The sequence below is a fragment of the Patiria miniata genome, unplaced genomic scaffold (genome assembly GCF_015706575.1).
Source record: "Patiria miniata isolate m_02_andy unplaced genomic scaffold, ASM1570657v1 HiC_scaffold_7, whole genome shotgun sequence".
NCBI classification, from domain to species: domain Eukaryota; kingdom Metazoa; phylum Echinodermata; class Asteroidea; order Valvatida; family Asterinidae; genus Patiria; species Patiria miniata.
In genome coordinates this window covers 7020736-7038178 of record NW_024037074.1, presented here as the reverse complement: position 1 = coordinate 7038178, position 17443 = coordinate 7020736, and the positions used below count along the sequence as shown (strand labels likewise).

Genomic DNA, 17443 nt, shown 5'->3' with positions numbered 1-17443 from the left:
AGTATTTTTCACTGTTTATGGATAGCTCTGTTTGTCACGAGCAGCGGTAAAAATTGGCTTGCCTCTTTATTTGCTGAAATGTTTCCTCATATCTTGTATATTTATCCATTTTTGTGCCATATTTCTTACTGGTGTACCATGTCACGGTTTACTTTTCTGGTTGTCTTGCAGAATCCGAAGAAATCTCGACCTGTATCACTCTTCATCTCACTCTCAGGTATCAAGGTCTACGATCCTGAAAATCAACAGGTACATACTAATGTAGCCATTCTACCTATTATTCTTACCCGTTCTCATTTGGGAACAGATTCACTCTTAAAACCAACAATTTTTCTCTTTTGATTACGCATGAAGCTGGGCATAATTGCCGATGAGAGTATCATCAAGTAGTATTTTCCTGTACCTTATAAAAGTGCAAGGAAAGTTTTAACTCATTGGTGTTTCTAGTGCCCTAAAGGGCCTTGAATTTTACTCCTTAATACCGTTCCAAAACTGCCCCAGCATGCTATGGTATTAATAACAAGGAACAATGTAATACAAGTGCTAAAACTAAAACCACATTTTTAATGAACAATTTACACCATTTCTCTGTCTAGTTGGAGAAAAAAATGACAAAGAAAATCCCTATCAACCTCATTATGAATGTTCCTGTCACAGGAAACGAGTTCAATATGAAAACAGGTGTTTATGAGAGGAGACGTGAATGAGAGATTTTGTACCCAAGTCATAAATTTCTCTCTGAGTCATCGTCCATCATAAACACTCAGCTCTGGGGAACACAAACTTGACTCCTAACCCATCTGGTACAAGTCCTGTGTAGTCATTGTTCAAATGTACGTGTTCTGCAGATTTAAATGTAATGTGATATTGTGCAGAAAGATGCGTCATACTCAAGCTAAATGTGCATGGACATGGAATTTCTAACCACCCAGGAAAACATTGCTAATAATCCCCAACGGTATTGTTCTGATAGCATTGTTGAAATCGGTGTATAGATTTTGCTGTTGACTATGGTTACGTGACCAATGTGACTACCCATCTGTGACTGCAACTAGCACATTTTTAAATGAATATATGGATGTACACAAATAGACCCTTTGCATCCTGAAGCACTCTTGAAAGTGTTTTGTTATTTTAAAGGTACCGGTATAGTCCATCATTTGTTATTTGTGCATTTTGTTCGTTTGAAGCAACAAAAGTGCTCAAAATCTAAAGAAGGATACTGAACAACTAACCTGATTAAGTTTCAGCTCAGCTTCAGCTGTTTATCCAGAGAAAAACAGCATTCTAGAATCTCAATTTTAAATCAAAAGTTGCTGAATCATGTTTTGAATTGGGCCTGAATTCAGCATCCGATACACGTTCTCACTGAGCCGATTGCAGCTTCGCGATGTCGCGCACTGATCCGACGAGTTATAGCAACCGCGCGCACGTGTGCGTCGTGTCAATGCTTGCGCGCGCTTCGCCGAATAACAAAACGAACTACTAATTTAGATTTCCTACGGTGCGTCTTAAGAAGCACCGTTGGAAAGGCCTTCTTTCGTTGATTACTTCAAAATGACAGCTTGCCAGAAAGAATAATTTCACAGGGAGTTTAGTCCCCCTTACTATCTTTCAACCAAGTATGTTTTTCAACAATAATTACGCAAGTTACTTTTTGGATAGCTACAAATGATGGACTATGGCTTTAATTCAGTAACAGTGAATGCACAAGAAGTCTTTTAATGCATATATATAGGCAGATCCAGGTTTGGCTTAAGGGGAACGGAGGGGGTTGTGTTCAGCAGTCAAACAGCCATCTGGTATATTTTTTCCCTTATCTCTTTTTTGGGGGGTGGCCCAAGAAGAGGGGGGTAGAACCCGTCCTGTAGATCCGCCACCGTCCATGTGAATCAAACAAATGCTCCTGAAGTTTGGTCCTCTGTCCATCAATATCAGCTGTCCATGGTGGCCACTTTTCCATGCAATGACCGCCTGTACATGAACCATGTGGCCACCTGCCCATTATGGTCACTACTTCCTCGTCCGGCTATTTGTCCATTGTGGTCAGTCCAGACATCCCACAAACCAAACAGGAAGAACCTGTCTTTTCAGTCCTTTATTATCATTTCCACTGTTGACCCATCTTCACAAACATAGGCCGTGTCCAAACAGGCTTCCAAGGCTACTGCTACCTTGTCAGCTTTTTCCCAAATACTGGTAGTTGTAATGGATGAAAACCTGGACAATCCGGTTCATAAGTGACTGCGTCATACACGTGCATATACCACTGATTACGAGCGCCCGTTGACTAAACACGCCACTTTGCATTACTTCTGGTTCCAATGGTTTCAATGCTACTCCATGTGTAGTGGCATGCGGTTAAGATGAAGTGACGTCACACTTACGAAATGGATAGCTCTAGACAAGCAATTCGGACACCACCCAGGGGCGGGTCCACCTCTGGCTCAAGTGGGAGGGGGGAGTAGGGTAGCTGTCAAGGGGGGTTCGGTTGGGGGTCAACAGACATGTGCTATGTTGTTTTGCATGATTTTCCAAATTTGTGCAACACCCTCCCCCCCCCCCAAGTGGCGTAGCTAGGATTTTTTTAGTGGGGAGGGGGCACAGGAGGGGGCATCAGAATATCACAGGGGGCACATATCGCAAACATCCTATTGCAGTTTTTCTCAGTTGGGCCCCACAATGCCTCACTACATGTATATCCATTAATATAAGAAATTGTAAACAGTATAAGCCTTTGACTAACTGGGAAAAAAAACAACTTACAAAAACCATTTTTGGTTGCTGGGAAGGAAAAGGGGCATTATCAGTATTTTGGTGGGGGCACCTGGGGGGGAGCATGTGCCTCCCCAGGCCCCCCCCCCCCCCCCCCCATGGCTGTGCCACTGAACCCCCCCCCCCCCCTGTCGACACCCCCACCCTGTCGATCTGCCACAACGGCCTAAATTTGATAAATAACAAAGCGATTGAAACTAAACCTTTGCAAGCACAGATTCTTCAAACTGTCCGTAGGTTGTATACAGAGTCCTGCAAAAAATCAACAGAACACTTGAGCGATGCCTCAATGATATCTAAATTGTTTATGAATGCATGTAGGTTGCTGTTTAGGTTAAGGACTCCCCTGCGGTATGTGTTGACACAATTTTGACAGCCGTTTCCCTCAGTAGGGAATTTTCCCGGTTCGTTTCAATTTTTTCTTGAGTTTTCACACCTTTTTACGAGCCCTCAGGAGTAGAAACTATTGGGAATTTCTTGGTGGTCCTTGGACAATTTTAGGTTTAGTTCAAATGACGGATGAGTTGGTTTTAGTTTTTGCAAAAATGTGAACGTGACATTTGAAATAACAGAAGAAGCTTTTACAAATAAGATTAACTTGACACATTTGTTTAAGTTGCACTTGAAAGCGTCCAAAGTCCATTTTTCCAACAAGTGCATATTTTTTACGTGCAATGTACGGTACACAAAATGCCATACGTACTGAACGTGTGTGTTGGTTACACTACGTTTTACAAATCTATTTAGTGAGGGTGAGTACATGATTCCTTTGTTTCTGGACAAGGTTTTTTTCTTTTGTTCAGAAGGTACGTGTTCGTATATTCATAAATCTTAAACTTGGAAATGTTTACAGCATATATGTCCACATTTTGGTTGTTGAATTCAAATGCTTTTGCTCTGTCAACAGCTTAGTTGGTGTTCAAATTCCCCATGACTATCATTGTACTGTCGATGCAATTTTATACATTACGGACTATGACATGAACATTGAAACTATTCCCAAGTGCCAACTAAGTCGTGTCGTAACTGTCAACACCTTCATGAAATATGTTTGTTATTGTGTACAGAAACAAATCAATGTTATGCGCGCAGTTTCGTTTGACAAGTGCAAGAATCGGAAAATTGCGCTGACTTTTTGGTTTCTTCCAGTTGGACATGAATTTTGGACATGTTTAGTGTGATTCTGGCCCCAAAGATTTGTGTAAAAGGCATCTGTTCTTGGAATTCGCAAAAGATTATCCCAAGCTCAAGTTACGGGTACTTGTACTACTCTTTTAATACATGGTACATGTAGTTATTTTAATGAGGATTATTGAAAAGCTTTATTATACTCTTTAAAGTCCAAAATGAAACCAATACCTCTATACTGAAAACAGATCATAAAACAATACAGGAATATTTCTCAGGGTTTCATGTATCACAAACTTGAAGGACAGCCACCGAAAACAGCGAGCAATAACTTTCTGATTTGAAAACAAAGAACCTTTTGGGAATTGTATAATAACGAGTGCGTGCATGGACTGTTTCCAGTATTTGTGAGTTCTGGCATCAAACCAATGTACACCTTCTTCCTTGTCAAAAGGAAATGACAGTTCAATTTGGGGTTGCTAATGATGAAAAACAAAAGTTGCTCTGTGTCATTTGGCTCTTGACATTATTTTGATTATAAATTATCTTCCTGTTCTTCATTGTATGGCTGTTTTATTTTAAAACTGAAAGAATAACTCTGAAACCTGTTATTAAGTCCATTAACCTTAATAAAAGATAATACAATGCCTGGAAAGAATGTTGCAACCTGACGCCACTTTTTGTTTCATATATCATCTCAGTGAAGATCAGTTCATTGCAAAACTGTTTCAAAGACATGAATCTGGGACTGAGAAACATTTCGAATTTGTAAGGAAATACTTAGAAATTGTTTTGACTCTCCATAGACTTTGCACACAACCGCTGAAGTGGCGTCCGGATATTACATTCTTTCGCAATGCCTTATTCTCAATTTCTTTATATTTGTAACCCCCTGAAAGAAGATTTCAAACACTTGTTTCACAAGTGTATCTTTTGTTCTTTCTTTCCTGTGACTACAGGTGACGCTTATGGCCCATGCCTTGAAGCGGATCTCCTATGCCACCTGTGACCCCGACTTCTGCCAATTTGCCTTCCTCTCTCGTAACCCTAAAGGGCCCGTCGGAATCCAGTATTGCCACGTCTTCATCACGCGTGAACCTAACGAGGTTTGTATTAGGGCAATTTCAAAATTATGTAATCTGTGACAGACCTTTAAAGAGCTCAGTGAATAAACCTGAAATTTTTTTTTTTTTTCTTCAAATTTTATCCATCCGTCATGTAGTAATAGACCATTATCATGTTGGGGTCATCATGATTTGTTCCCATTCAAATCAACGTTACCAAAGCGAGGCAGGAAGGAAAAATAGTCTGGTTCCTTTTTGCACAAAAAGCATTGTCATTCAGTACTGTTATTGGATACAGGGAACATGACTAAAATGGTGGCAGCATGTTAAGGGTATACAGTATAAAAGATTGCAGACTAGGACTTTTGGATCATTTATCTGAATCATTAATTAAATACCATGGTTAAGTGGCTCTGTCACGGACATTGCACCTCCTTTCATAATGCTGAAATTTATTAATTTATCAGAAATAACCCCCGAGAAATCTTCAAATTCAGGTATATTCCAGGTACTTTGTTGCAACCTGCCTCACTCCAGACCTAGCTCCATTCAGCTTAAGAAGTTTGCCTTATTTCCTTGTTTTTTCTATTGTATCATGCTCTTGTATCGTGGCAATCCTCATGAGTTGTCTCCAGGTCTCTGTATCTAGGGGTGTTGGGTAATTCCATGTAAGCAATGATTCATTTCCCGTTCTCCCCCTCGCCCCCCCCCCCCCTTCAACTGATGGAAAGCACACATCTGCCATACACACAGAAGCATGTGTTGTACATCTCTGCCTATGATGACTCTTTGTGGATTGCCAGACCCTGTTATTCCCATGTTTAATAAAGAAGATTTGCAAGTAATTCTGCAAGTAATTTTGAGATGCATGCCACAAATGTTTAGTCATGCTTCAAGAGAGCAAGCATCCGTTTATTAAGGGAATAAATGTGTGCTGCGGAGGTTTTTATCACTCTGTTCATGTTTTATCATGTTCTGCGCGATGTCGCGCAGAACGCACCTGGCGCGTTGGGTTTGAATTTAGAACTATAAAATTCTGACTCCCTGGTAGTGTTGCGCATGCCTAAGTGAGTATTGTGAACGTTCAACCAATGAAACGATAAGAGGCACTGGATTTTTAGGAGTCCACATTTTATTGTGACACTGGAAAAGTGTTTAAGACCAGCTAGCCATGTCTTTATCATCCGTTTAAGACCGGCCACGTGACGGGCTCTCGACCAATAGGAATAGCTAAACTGTCTGAGGTATTTATGAATAAAGTTTAAAATATGGAGTGTCGATGCTGTCACAGAGTCACAGAAATCAAGTAATGAGTTTTTAGCTGCGGGATAGCAGCCCAACAAATCATCATGTCTCTCTGTTAGTCCGATCTTAAACATCAAACTTCTAGTGTTAATAGCCAGCCATGCAGAACGTTCACAATCTTCATTTTATTAATTATGTATGACACAGAGTGATGAAGCTGACACTTATCTGAAAGATTCTTAAGACCGTCATAGAAATTGAGTGTAAGAAAATGCACATATTGAGGATACCTTTCTTATTTATGAGCACAGTAAATACAACAACAGACCAGTGAAAGAATATAGAAATTTCAGAAACAACTTTTGAATTAAATGTACAGTTATCGTTTCTGTAGGACTCACACTTTTGTTGGAAAGGGGGAACATTATTTATTTATTTCTTATTTTGTTTATATTTATTTCTTATTTTAACTGGGTAGCCCATTCAGTGGAATCCACTGGTCTCCCATGGGGCCCAGTGAATAGAAAACAATGTGAAGATATTACAGTTTTAGAGGTGGGAGGAAAACCCCAGAAGAATAGTCTGAGGAAAACCCACGGAATCAGGCAGGGACTGAAAACCCAATCTGCATAATTAGACCATTATCATGTTATGGCCATCATGATTTTTTCCTGTTCAAATCAACGTAACCAAAGCGAGGCTGGAAGGAAAAATAGTCTGGTTCCTTTTTGCGCAAAAAAATATCATTCAGTACTGTTATTGGATACAGGGAACATGACTAAAATGGTGGCAGCATGATACGGGTCCATAGCCCAGGCAGGAATCAAACCCGCGTCATATGGTGGAAGGCGAGGAAAGTACTGCTACGCCAACCTGATTCCTCTTTTATTGTTTTTGAATATCTGCTTTGAGTCAATTGTCGGATGCAATCTAAAAACCCTTCAGTTGAGATGTTAGCTCATGTTTCATTGTTAATGAGCAACTACCTTGCAACCATAGCCTGGCTGTTGTTGCATTTTAAGCCGGCAGTTAAACCAAAACGCATTACCATAATTACCATAATAACCATGAACTCAGGAAATGGTTGTCATGGAGACAGGATGTCGGTGAAACAAGAGGCAGATAGAAGTGAAACCTTTTTGCCGTGGCAGCCTTAGAAACAAATTGTCTCTCCACTTCACGTTTACTTTTACCGAGTCTGAGCCAAAATGCTTTGCAGGGTATTTCATTCAATACATACCTTCAGTCTCAGATGGCAGTTGTTTTTTGTATTGTTTGGATAGCTACAAGTAAGCCTTTTGTCAATTCATTTTCACTAGATTAAAATAACAAGAATGGCCGCTTTGCATAATTTCTGAAGAATCAGGTGAAGTTTTTTGTCTGGTTTTGATCACACAGGCCCATTTTTTGCTGCAATCATCTTAAACAAATAAGTACGTACAAAAATGGATGTGATGTAAAAAAATATGAGTTGTTTCAGCTGAATACAATATTTTACTTCATGTAACTGACAGTGGCCAATGTTGATGTATTTTGATGTGGCCATTTGCCTGTCAATTTATACAGACATATGACCTCAAGACCCAATCACCCATTTCTCCCTTGATAAAGAACAGATCACATCGTTGGCTTTTTCTTGACAGTCAAGTGGCTTTTGAAAATCTATTTTGTGAAGTATTCTTGTTCTGTCATCTGGCCTTTGACCTCTGTGACCTAAGGTCACATCCCAAGCAGGCTGACTTCTAGTCTTGGCCCAAGACGCTAGTGATCAAAAGTGGATCATACATAGTGCGCCCTCTAGCATTTTAACTCATGTAACTCAGAGGCCAGTGGTGATACATCGATGTCTTTTGATTTTGCCTGCCACTTTATACAATAGACAAAGTATGACCTCGTGACCCTTGATAAAGAACACATCATTGGGTTTTTCTTGACAGTCAAATGGCTTTTGAAAATCAGTTTTGTCAAGTATAACTGGCCTTTGACCTCTGTGACTTAAGTTCAAATCCCAACCAGGCTGACTTCTGGATCTGGTTTTTGGTCCCTTACTGATGGTTTTGGTTTTTCATGAAATGTTTCGAAGCTTCCATGCCAACTCTAAAACTGAACATATTCTCATTGTCTTCTCTTGTAAGGAATTTCAAGCTTTTACATGTAAGATACTTCTTCATATGCATTTTTGAGTCGTCCTTGCAGATTTCATTGCTAGAAACTTTGCAGAAAGAGTCCAAAATAAACAATTGAGTAAAATCATGTTTTTCTTTCCAGACTGAGGAGATCAACGCTATCGTAGGCAAAGCCTTCAAGGTGGCCTACGCCAGCCTCCGAAGCAAGAAGCAGTTCTTTGAGTTGATTGAGGAGCTGAATCGTGAGCAGGAGGAGTACTTTGCACAGATCACCCATCAGCAGAACGCTGCGACACGGGTCGGTAGCTGGGTAGACGGCAGGGAGAGGGAGCTCAGTGTTGGCCAAGGCAGAGTCTGGGTAGGTACCACTGGAATTCTTGTCCCAGTCCTTGTTCCAATTTTTCAGAAATTGTTATACAGGGTGAGTCCAAAAAACAGGAAACCCATATGGCAGGACCATTTCTTAAAGTTTTGTATGCAGTACTTTCAAAATCTAAGATTTATGAAAGCCCAAATAATATAGCTTTCGTTTAGTACAAAAATCATTCAAATCACACATGCACTTTTCAGGTTACAGAATTTTAAACTCAACAACTGTTTTAAAGTTCTGTCCACGGATCACAAAAAAAGGTGTGTGTGCTTTCAGCAAAACGAAAACAATTCACACACATCCCTATGTGATTTGTATTCGTTTTGCTGAAAGAACACTTACCTTTTTCTGTGATCCATGGACAGAACTTTAAAATGGTGGTTGTGTTTAAAGTTCCGTAACTTCAAAGGTACATGAGTGATTTGAATGATTCTTGTACTAAAAGAAAGCTTATGAATTGGGCTTTCATATCCTAGAATATGAAAGTGCGACATACAGACTTTATTAAGAAAATGGTCCTACCATTTGGGTTTCCTTCTTTTTTTTTTTGACTCACCCTGTATGGACAATGAGGCTACACCTTGCTTGCTTCACGGGCAGTGCAGCATTCTTGAGATGCTTGTGAATTTTGCAAGTCTTAATAGGCCTAAAACTTAATGATGCCATGTTTGTTAAAATGTGCGCTTTCTTATGGGAGCCAAGTGGGGACGAGTTCCATCGAGCTCTCATAAGAAGACGCATGTATAAAGTGTGATTTCATTATGTCCTGGGTCCGTATGGTCCAAACAAAATATTTAGCAGGTGAAAACGACCTGCTTATGAGCACAGAATCACCTCAATTATAAATTCTTCTAATTGTTGCTAGATTTGCATGTATATTGTTTGTCTATAAGCACGCATCCTACAGTAGTTTAACTGCTCTATGCTTGCACTACGTTGTAGTTATTTAGGTACAATTAAGGCCAGGGAAATAAATGAAATTAGAAAACTTTTCCTAAGTTGTCAAGGTCAAGGTCATAAACTTATTTGCATTCATATTAGTAATAGCTAAGCTTTCATGACGAAGACAACCTCTCTCATGCTGTCATTTTGTCTTCAAGCATTTTTAAATTTTTTGCACACCACGTTCAGACTACACTCAAACATGTACAATGTACATCTAATACATGTACTCTGAATCATATCGCTTGCTATGCCCAGAAGTGCAAGGTTCCCCTGTTCTGGTTCATTCAATGCAAAATCCTGGACTGGATGAAGTAAAGGAGGCCCTCTTGTGGTCAGCAATATCCATGCTTCTCTAACGTCTACCCGGCCTGACAGAATCCTCTGCAAAGAAAGAGCCCCCTCTGTTGTTAACTTTAATGTATGTTTTAGAAAGAAGGTCAATTTTCCAATCGGTTCCTGTCAGTTTCATTCTTGTACCGGTATCAATCCAGTCTATAATTTACAAATAGTGTACAACCATAAACATGTAATTTTCTGTGGTTCTATTTTCCATTTAAAGGGAATATACAACATTTGCAAACATCGAAAAATAAAACTACCAAGTTTTTGCGAAATACCTTAATAGGATGTTGGTAAATGACAGTCTAAAGCATCCTGTAAAATTATGGCACATGGTATACTGTAATTTTCAAGAAAAGTGGTATTTTGGTATCAATTTCCAACGCTGATCGGCCGATCAGCGTTGGAAACAACTGGCTTTTTTTTCAAATACTGGCCCCAATTGACCATTGCACTTGTTTGCAATCGATTACAAACCTATGAACGGGTACGATCCAGCTAGACTCGTTCCCTGACCTTACAATTCCCCAATGTATGTAAACTGCTCTGTTTCTTCTTATATGGAGTCGGGGAACCAGACTACAGGAAAATGATCGTTTTTCTTGGTTTTTATAGCATTTTCGAACCCAAAACCTCCAAAAAGTCAGTGTAACTATATTTGCTTTATATTTCCAACCCCCCAATTCCATCCATTTCTGAAAATTACAGCAAAAGCAAATGATGTATATTCCCTTTAAGTACAAGTTAAAATTAGATTAGGGGTTCATCTTTTGTTTTGGGAAAGGGAAAATTAGAAACAAATTTAAAAGCAGGTTTTGGGTATTTTGTGGATGAAATTGTAAATTGTGTTTTCACATTTATGTGGGGCCACTTGATTGTCCTGTGTGACATATCTGCAAATAGTCTGAGCGAACGAACAAGTAATTAAAATTGGACTCTTGATGTTATTTGTGAATGAAACAATATGGGATTGGTCTATGTAATCAATGTGTTACTCAAGAATGTCAGGCCCGTATATAACTTGTTCTTTTAGGAGGCTTCCATTCAAAGACTGCTCCAGGTAGTTGCATAGCCAGTATTTTTCGCGGTTTCTCTGTCTCTGCAAATGAACCCCCTCTCAGTACATGTAAGGGTCGGAATGTGAGGATCATTGGACAAAGTCTTTTCTGTGTGGCATTCTCAAAACAAACTGTCTCAAGCTTATACTTCATATAAAAAAAAAATCTCCCATCTTAACTGATAGGGACAAAAGCATTCTTGGAAACCAGTCACAGAACTGAATGGCTCAGTTTCAACAGATTGTTTTGCATCGGTAAAGGATTCCGCGGGTGGTAGATTCAAATTCAGCTATGATAACTTTCTTAATTCATTCTTAGATTTTTATTCATTCATCTCACTGGTTTTCCTTTTAAATGTAAAAAAAAAAAAGAGAACAAAAAGTACCCAAATGTCGACTGAATTTTTTGACACCATTTTTGGTCTGTTTTTCCTATGCCCAAGATTGACAAATTTTGTGGCCAGCGCGTTTTTTTTTTTTAGGTAAACGCTCGCCAATAACAAGGTGTTCAGCTCCAATATTCAGGAAAATAACAAATTACGCTGGTGTGTTCGCTGGAAATCCCTCTTCAAGGTTTCTGTTCGGTTTGTTCGGATGCAAGGAAAAGCGTCACTGCAAACAGGTGTAGCCTTAGACGAGAGTTACTAGAAAGGTACAGCCTTAGCCCTCTAGCCTGCCATGGACACTTATCGTTGAGACTACTGGCACGCTACAAGACTGATACATATCTCTCCTGCCCTTACAAAAATGAAGATTATATCTACTCTGGCAGACACGATTGAAAACGTTTTGTTCTGCAAACACATACATGTTTACATTTACATACCTAGTGTGGACATTCTTTTGTTTTCTTGTAGTTAAGAAAAACCTCTGAAAAAAATCATTTTACTCACACCATGAAAACTCTTTCAAGTTTTCAAGCCATTTTTTTTCTGTGATTCCCTTTATAGTGTTTCTCTTAATTTTGCCACAAATAAAGCTAACCCAAAAATGCCTCTAAGTCTGTTTTCCAGAGAGGGGGAAACATAGTGTGGATGTGGGCAAGTTCACACAACGTCGCCTCTACCTGGTTTATGTGGACATCTTTTGTTCGGAAGTCCACACAGTGAATGTTATGCTTGTACAAATATTAACACCACTACTGGGAATTCAGACAAAATAAACACATTTTTGTATTACAACTTGGTGTGGTTTAAGGTAGATTTTTAACTTCACTGTAAGTTGAAAAGTGATCACTGTAAATTATCTTGTCATTGGACACAATCTACTCAGCCCTGTGTGATCAAAAATTAACTCTTCAATCGTCATGTGTTGGTGTGGATCCCCAAGAGTATACACTTAATTTAGTTATTCTAAAATATTTTCTTTTGCATTAAAATGTGCTGAGATGTTATCATGTCAGATGCCTCAGTGGTCCGCATTTCTGTGAAAGGTCCGGCCGGCCCTTGCCCCCTAATGAGGTCAAATCAGGTCCTTCCTTGCCCAGGCTGTGATGCTGCAATATCTCCCCCAGCCAGGGTAGGGAGGGGCTCTGTGGGTGTTCGCCGGGGATTTGGAAGGCCAAATAGAGGATTTGAGGGGATTACCGGTGTGCAAATTGGAACTAATTGCTTGTCAGTTCCGCACAGCGCGAGCACAGGCACCGGTCTTTATTTTTCAGTGGGCCAGCTGGATGCTGGGGAGTAGGGGGACCGATCTGGGGGGACAGGGGGACTTATTGGGTGCTTAACCCTAAATACTCTGCCCTATTCAAAATTTGATGTTATTATCTGATAAACTGGGTATACCCCATGAAGAGCAAAAAGTCCACTTATACAATTTTATGTCTTAAGACATGTAAGCTGACTATGCGAAAAACGGAAAAAAGAAATTTGCAATTTCATTGCAAAAAAATGAAATGTATCCGGCTTCACACTTCCAAGTGTTTCTAAGCTTTTGTCTGATTCTTGCCACGCTTTCGTGAAGGCGTTGTCTGTGACGGATACAAATACTAATTTTTAAAAATACAAATATGCACTAGTGCATAATTTTTGTCATTTATACCTTTTGTAGTTTGTTCCTACTCATTGTATAGCGCCATGAGCGTCACTGAGTGATGGACCTGTTTGCGCTTAATAAGATGCCACTATTATTTTATTATTATTATTAGTGTTTGCACACCATTTATGTCAATAAAAGTACCTTGTTTGAGGGCCAAGTGTTGTCCAAACTAATAAAGTAATACATATTGTTACTCTGTAATGTACCATAGAATAAACTACAAAACTTTAAAATGTCATATAATTGTTAGCTTTGCTCCCAAAGATATGAATAAAATCTAGAAATTATTGCATGGTGCAAGAAAATGTATGCATGTAAAAATCGTGTAGGGAGAACAAAAGCATGGACAAAATGTAAAAAAAAAAATTGAGTTGGTGAGTCGGTATTTTATTGTGTCTTTCTTCAAAAAGGCATGCAACTTTTCCTCAGATCTGCTGATTTCCTCATTTCTTACTTCTCATGAATGCCATTACAAATTGAAAAATACTGCACAAAGTCTTGTGTGGTTTGGAGTTTCCTCATTTTTATCTAACGTCCCAGTTGCATGCCTGTTCAAACATTGAGGATTATATTTATAACATGATGCAAATTAAGATGGATGCAATTGGAATGGGTTGTTGTTATGTGCATGCTTGTTCAGGAATCTTTCCTTCCCACCCAGCCCCACCCCTAAGCCACGGTCCCTGCCCTTCCCCGCCCTTCCCCGCCCTTCCCCTCCCTACCCACAATCCTCTCTCCCAGCACAATCTCCCCCTAAGTTCTCCCTCCGAATTGACGTACATGCAGCAGTTTTTGATTAACTTTTTAAGGGTGGGGATCACATCGGGATAAATCGCGTCTATGGCAAAAGGAAGCTGTATCTATCTCGGCTAGACAATTGACCTATAAAGTGGCAGACACCTTAAAAACTTTGGCCGGTAATTTTGTTGTATTGTCTTAAAACCCTCGGAATTTGGTCTGGAGGGGTTTTCTTTCTTAAAGGTGTCCGTCAATTCAGTTGGGAATTCGAAAAATATCAAGTTTGCAAATTTCAGAAGTTTTGGGTATTTTTTTTCTCTTGTCCGTAATGCTGTAGCAGGAAAGCTTGGGATTTTTTCCTTTTATTTCTCACATTATTCTTTATAAAAAAATGATTTATTCACAGATACGACTAGGTTTGCCAAAACTCTGCAATGTGTACATGTAAGTGATATGTAGTTCAAGAACTAATGAAAACTGTGTCACTCAAATATAGCTGTTCATAATTTGTGCATTTTGTTTTTCTTATTGTTTACAGGCAAAACAAGTTGCTGGGCGTAAGCAGCACAAACAACCCCACATCATCGCTGGTATAGACCCCGCCCACCAGATAATTCCCCCGCCCACAAATCGCTGTCGATCACCTGTCAACTTTGCCACCCCGCCCCAAAGCCAGCAGCCTTCGAGCAGTCAGGCACAGCTCATGAATAATTCATCATTGGATGTTAATCAGAGTGGAGCATCAGCCAATCGGGGTGTGCCTATAATAAGGTCTGGGTCAGGTGACTCTGCCGAGGAGTTTGAGTGGGTAACAGAAGAGGATATTGATGAGGACGATACCCAGGCTTCCGCTCCCACTATTGAAGCAGAAGTGAGTAGAATTTTGAACTTTTTTTTTTGGTCAGATGGAATATGTTTATATCGGGTTTTTCCCTTCGTCGATATATTTATAAACACTGTATACTTATTACATTTTATAAACACTGTATACTTAGTGTATTTGTAAACACTGATCTGGTACATGGTACCCTGTGGAGACATGTGCATAATAGGGAACAAAAGATTGTATACGTCTTCACAGGGCAATTTCTATAGGTGAATACGTCCCCACAAGGTTATCACGAAATTCATATATGGATTTTACTCAAAAACTAGGAATTTCCAAGGTGGGTTGATGTGTCGCAAATTGAAGTATTTTATTTAAGGGATATTTAGTCCGAATTTCAGCCCAGGAAATTAATTCTGGTTAAAATAGGATCATTTTGAAACTACACGTTCAAACTTGAAAACTTTAGTATACGAAAACAAAGAAATGACTCCACAAGGATACAAATTCCAGTATGTGTGTTTGCCGAGAGCTTGCGAGAAAATTCCCAAGCTTACTCTTGTGGGACATGAACCCACGACCTCCTGCTTACTAGACGTCCGAGCATGATCTCGATTACTAAATTAGTTTTTTGTATTTTGAGATCTCAATGCAGACAAAGCTTTTAACAGTAACCAAGCAGATCTTGTTAAAATGGCAGTCATTTAAGATTTGTGGGGAATGTATGCAGTAGTTGAGGCCAGCAGAGGCTCAAAACGTCTCGACTGATGTCTCACATATCGACTGATGTCTCACATCTCTATAATGGATTGCCATTGACATAGTGCCAGGTAGTAACAATCCCAATGGTTACATCTACAGAGAGCATCATTTTAGGGCTTGGATCTCCCACATCTCCAAACTCCCAACACAGCAGAGAGTTCTTGACACTTGCCCGGCCGTTGCCCCTCTTTGGGGATTATTCACTACACTATTATTTCCTGTCCAAGTTTTTGACATTTTTGGGGCTGAAAAATTCAACCTGGTGGTTTTACATCTGGAGTCTTATGGATTGGTTCATTGCGGTTACCTAGAACTGCATCTTGGAAAAGTTAGGTCCTCTGGGTTTTTTTTCGTGTCAGCAACAATTTGGATAATCAACACATGTTTAAAGTAAACCTCATTAAAAGTTGACAGGCAGTCCAATTTGATTCATTTGAATGGTTTTTATTCATCTGCCAAAAATATTGTCCGCTCCTGGGACAACAAGCTGGAGTTGTGGGGGTTTTGGGTTTGTTTTTTTAATGCAAATTGCCTATCACAAGACCGAAGGCCACTTAAGGTGAGGGCTGCAGAGGGAAGTGTGGACGAACCAGCCCCTCACACTGAAACAAGACAAGATCATCTAATCTCTTCACAGTATGAGTAGGGTTGGGATGGGTAACTAGTCCACTGCAAGGCATTAATAATGCCTCTACCCATATTAGGCCTGGTAGTGTCATAACCCAGGCTGGGCTCAAACCCACAACATGCAGAATTGACTTATCATGGTAGAATTGCGTTAGAATTGCATCAGCGCAGCTTGTGATATATTGTCCAATTACATGATAAACAAATGGACGCAGAACACGCAACATCTGAGACAAACAAAACTTAGCGTACAAACATTCCATAGGGTTGTCTAAGGGGTGTGGCTAACTCGCAAATGGCGATAGGTCAATTACCCGCAGACCACGAATTCAATGCCATGGACCACGAGGCCACGGCACTCCATGTTCACTATGGGCTCTGTGCACAAGTACCGGGTAGGAGATGCTCCTTTGTGACCACTTTCGAAACCCCCGTGGAAGTGACACTTGTAACACGTGTGCGCACTGGTGGCGTGCGTATGGCGCAAAGTACGCATGACTTATTTTATTCTGAATGTGTGCAAAGCAATACTGACTCTGCGTGAGCGTCAGGCACCATCAGCAATGCGTCCAAATGTCCCTCCCAGTGGTCTCCCCAACTTTCCCTTCGTAACCGTTGAGGGGGTACTTGTATGCGCAGAGTTCACTGATTAAAAATATTCAAACGTGTACCGGTATGTATGAGTATGTAAACACTGGCATTCATGGACTTGGGACAAAAAGGTTAGGGCACAAACAAAGGGTCCACGATTGACCGATAGTCCACGATTGAAAGTCGTGTACAAAACCAATGAGAGCTGTTGCTAAAAAGAGTACAAACAAAGGAATGAGGATTAGGGACAATAGGGGGTCCACGATTGCTGGTGTTTACAAAGATGACTGAGCAATTGTAACCACAAGATGGTGAGTTCCAGTGTCCATCTTAAGATTCTTAAAAAGTCCTCAGCAAAACACCTGTCCGAATGGTCCTCACAACTGCCCCTTTAAGGGGTCAAGAGTTCACGTCTTAATTTCAGCTGCACAACAAACGGAAGCAGCAACCAGGCCATCTGTAGTAAAATCTCTCATGCATATTCATAATTTGTATGCAAATTGAATACCAGGATATGTTCCACGTGCACAAACACATGTCCATTTTTTTATTTGGGGCCCACAGGATCTCAACAATAGGAAAAGGATGTCACACGTAAGTCCGTAGTGTGTCACGTGACTTGGCCAGTGTGCAAATTGTAAACAAGTTTGAAGGTTGTGCAATTAACATGCATGCAGCGTGTCTTCGTAGTTGAGTTTGCACGGTTTTGTTGTTTGCTTGAATTGTATTGGTGTGATTGAAAGCTGTGGGTCTGTTCTTGCATTCAATAGAGGACATTGAACAGTAGAGGACAATAGGGTCCACAATTCC

At 40.1% G+C, this 17443-nt stretch overlaps 1 protein-coding gene across 2 annotated transcripts in view; it reads left to right on the top strand.

Moving 5' to 3' along the window:
• The window catches only part of LOC119745454, a 47341-nt gene that overhangs the window by 15802 nt on the left and 14096 nt on the right, over positions 1-17443 (top strand). For both annotated transcript variants that reach the window (XM_038221805.1, XM_038221804.1), the window contains exons 3-6: positions 172-249; positions 4863-5009; positions 8481-8696; positions 14366-14698. In XM_038221805.1, coding sequence (XP_038077733.1) covers positions 4872-5009; positions 8481-8696; positions 14366-14698 — 687 coding nt within the window. In that variant the 5' untranslated portion in view covers positions 172-249; positions 4863-4871. The remainder of the gene's footprint in view (positions 1-171; positions 250-4862; positions 5010-8480; positions 8697-14365; positions 14699-17443) is intronic.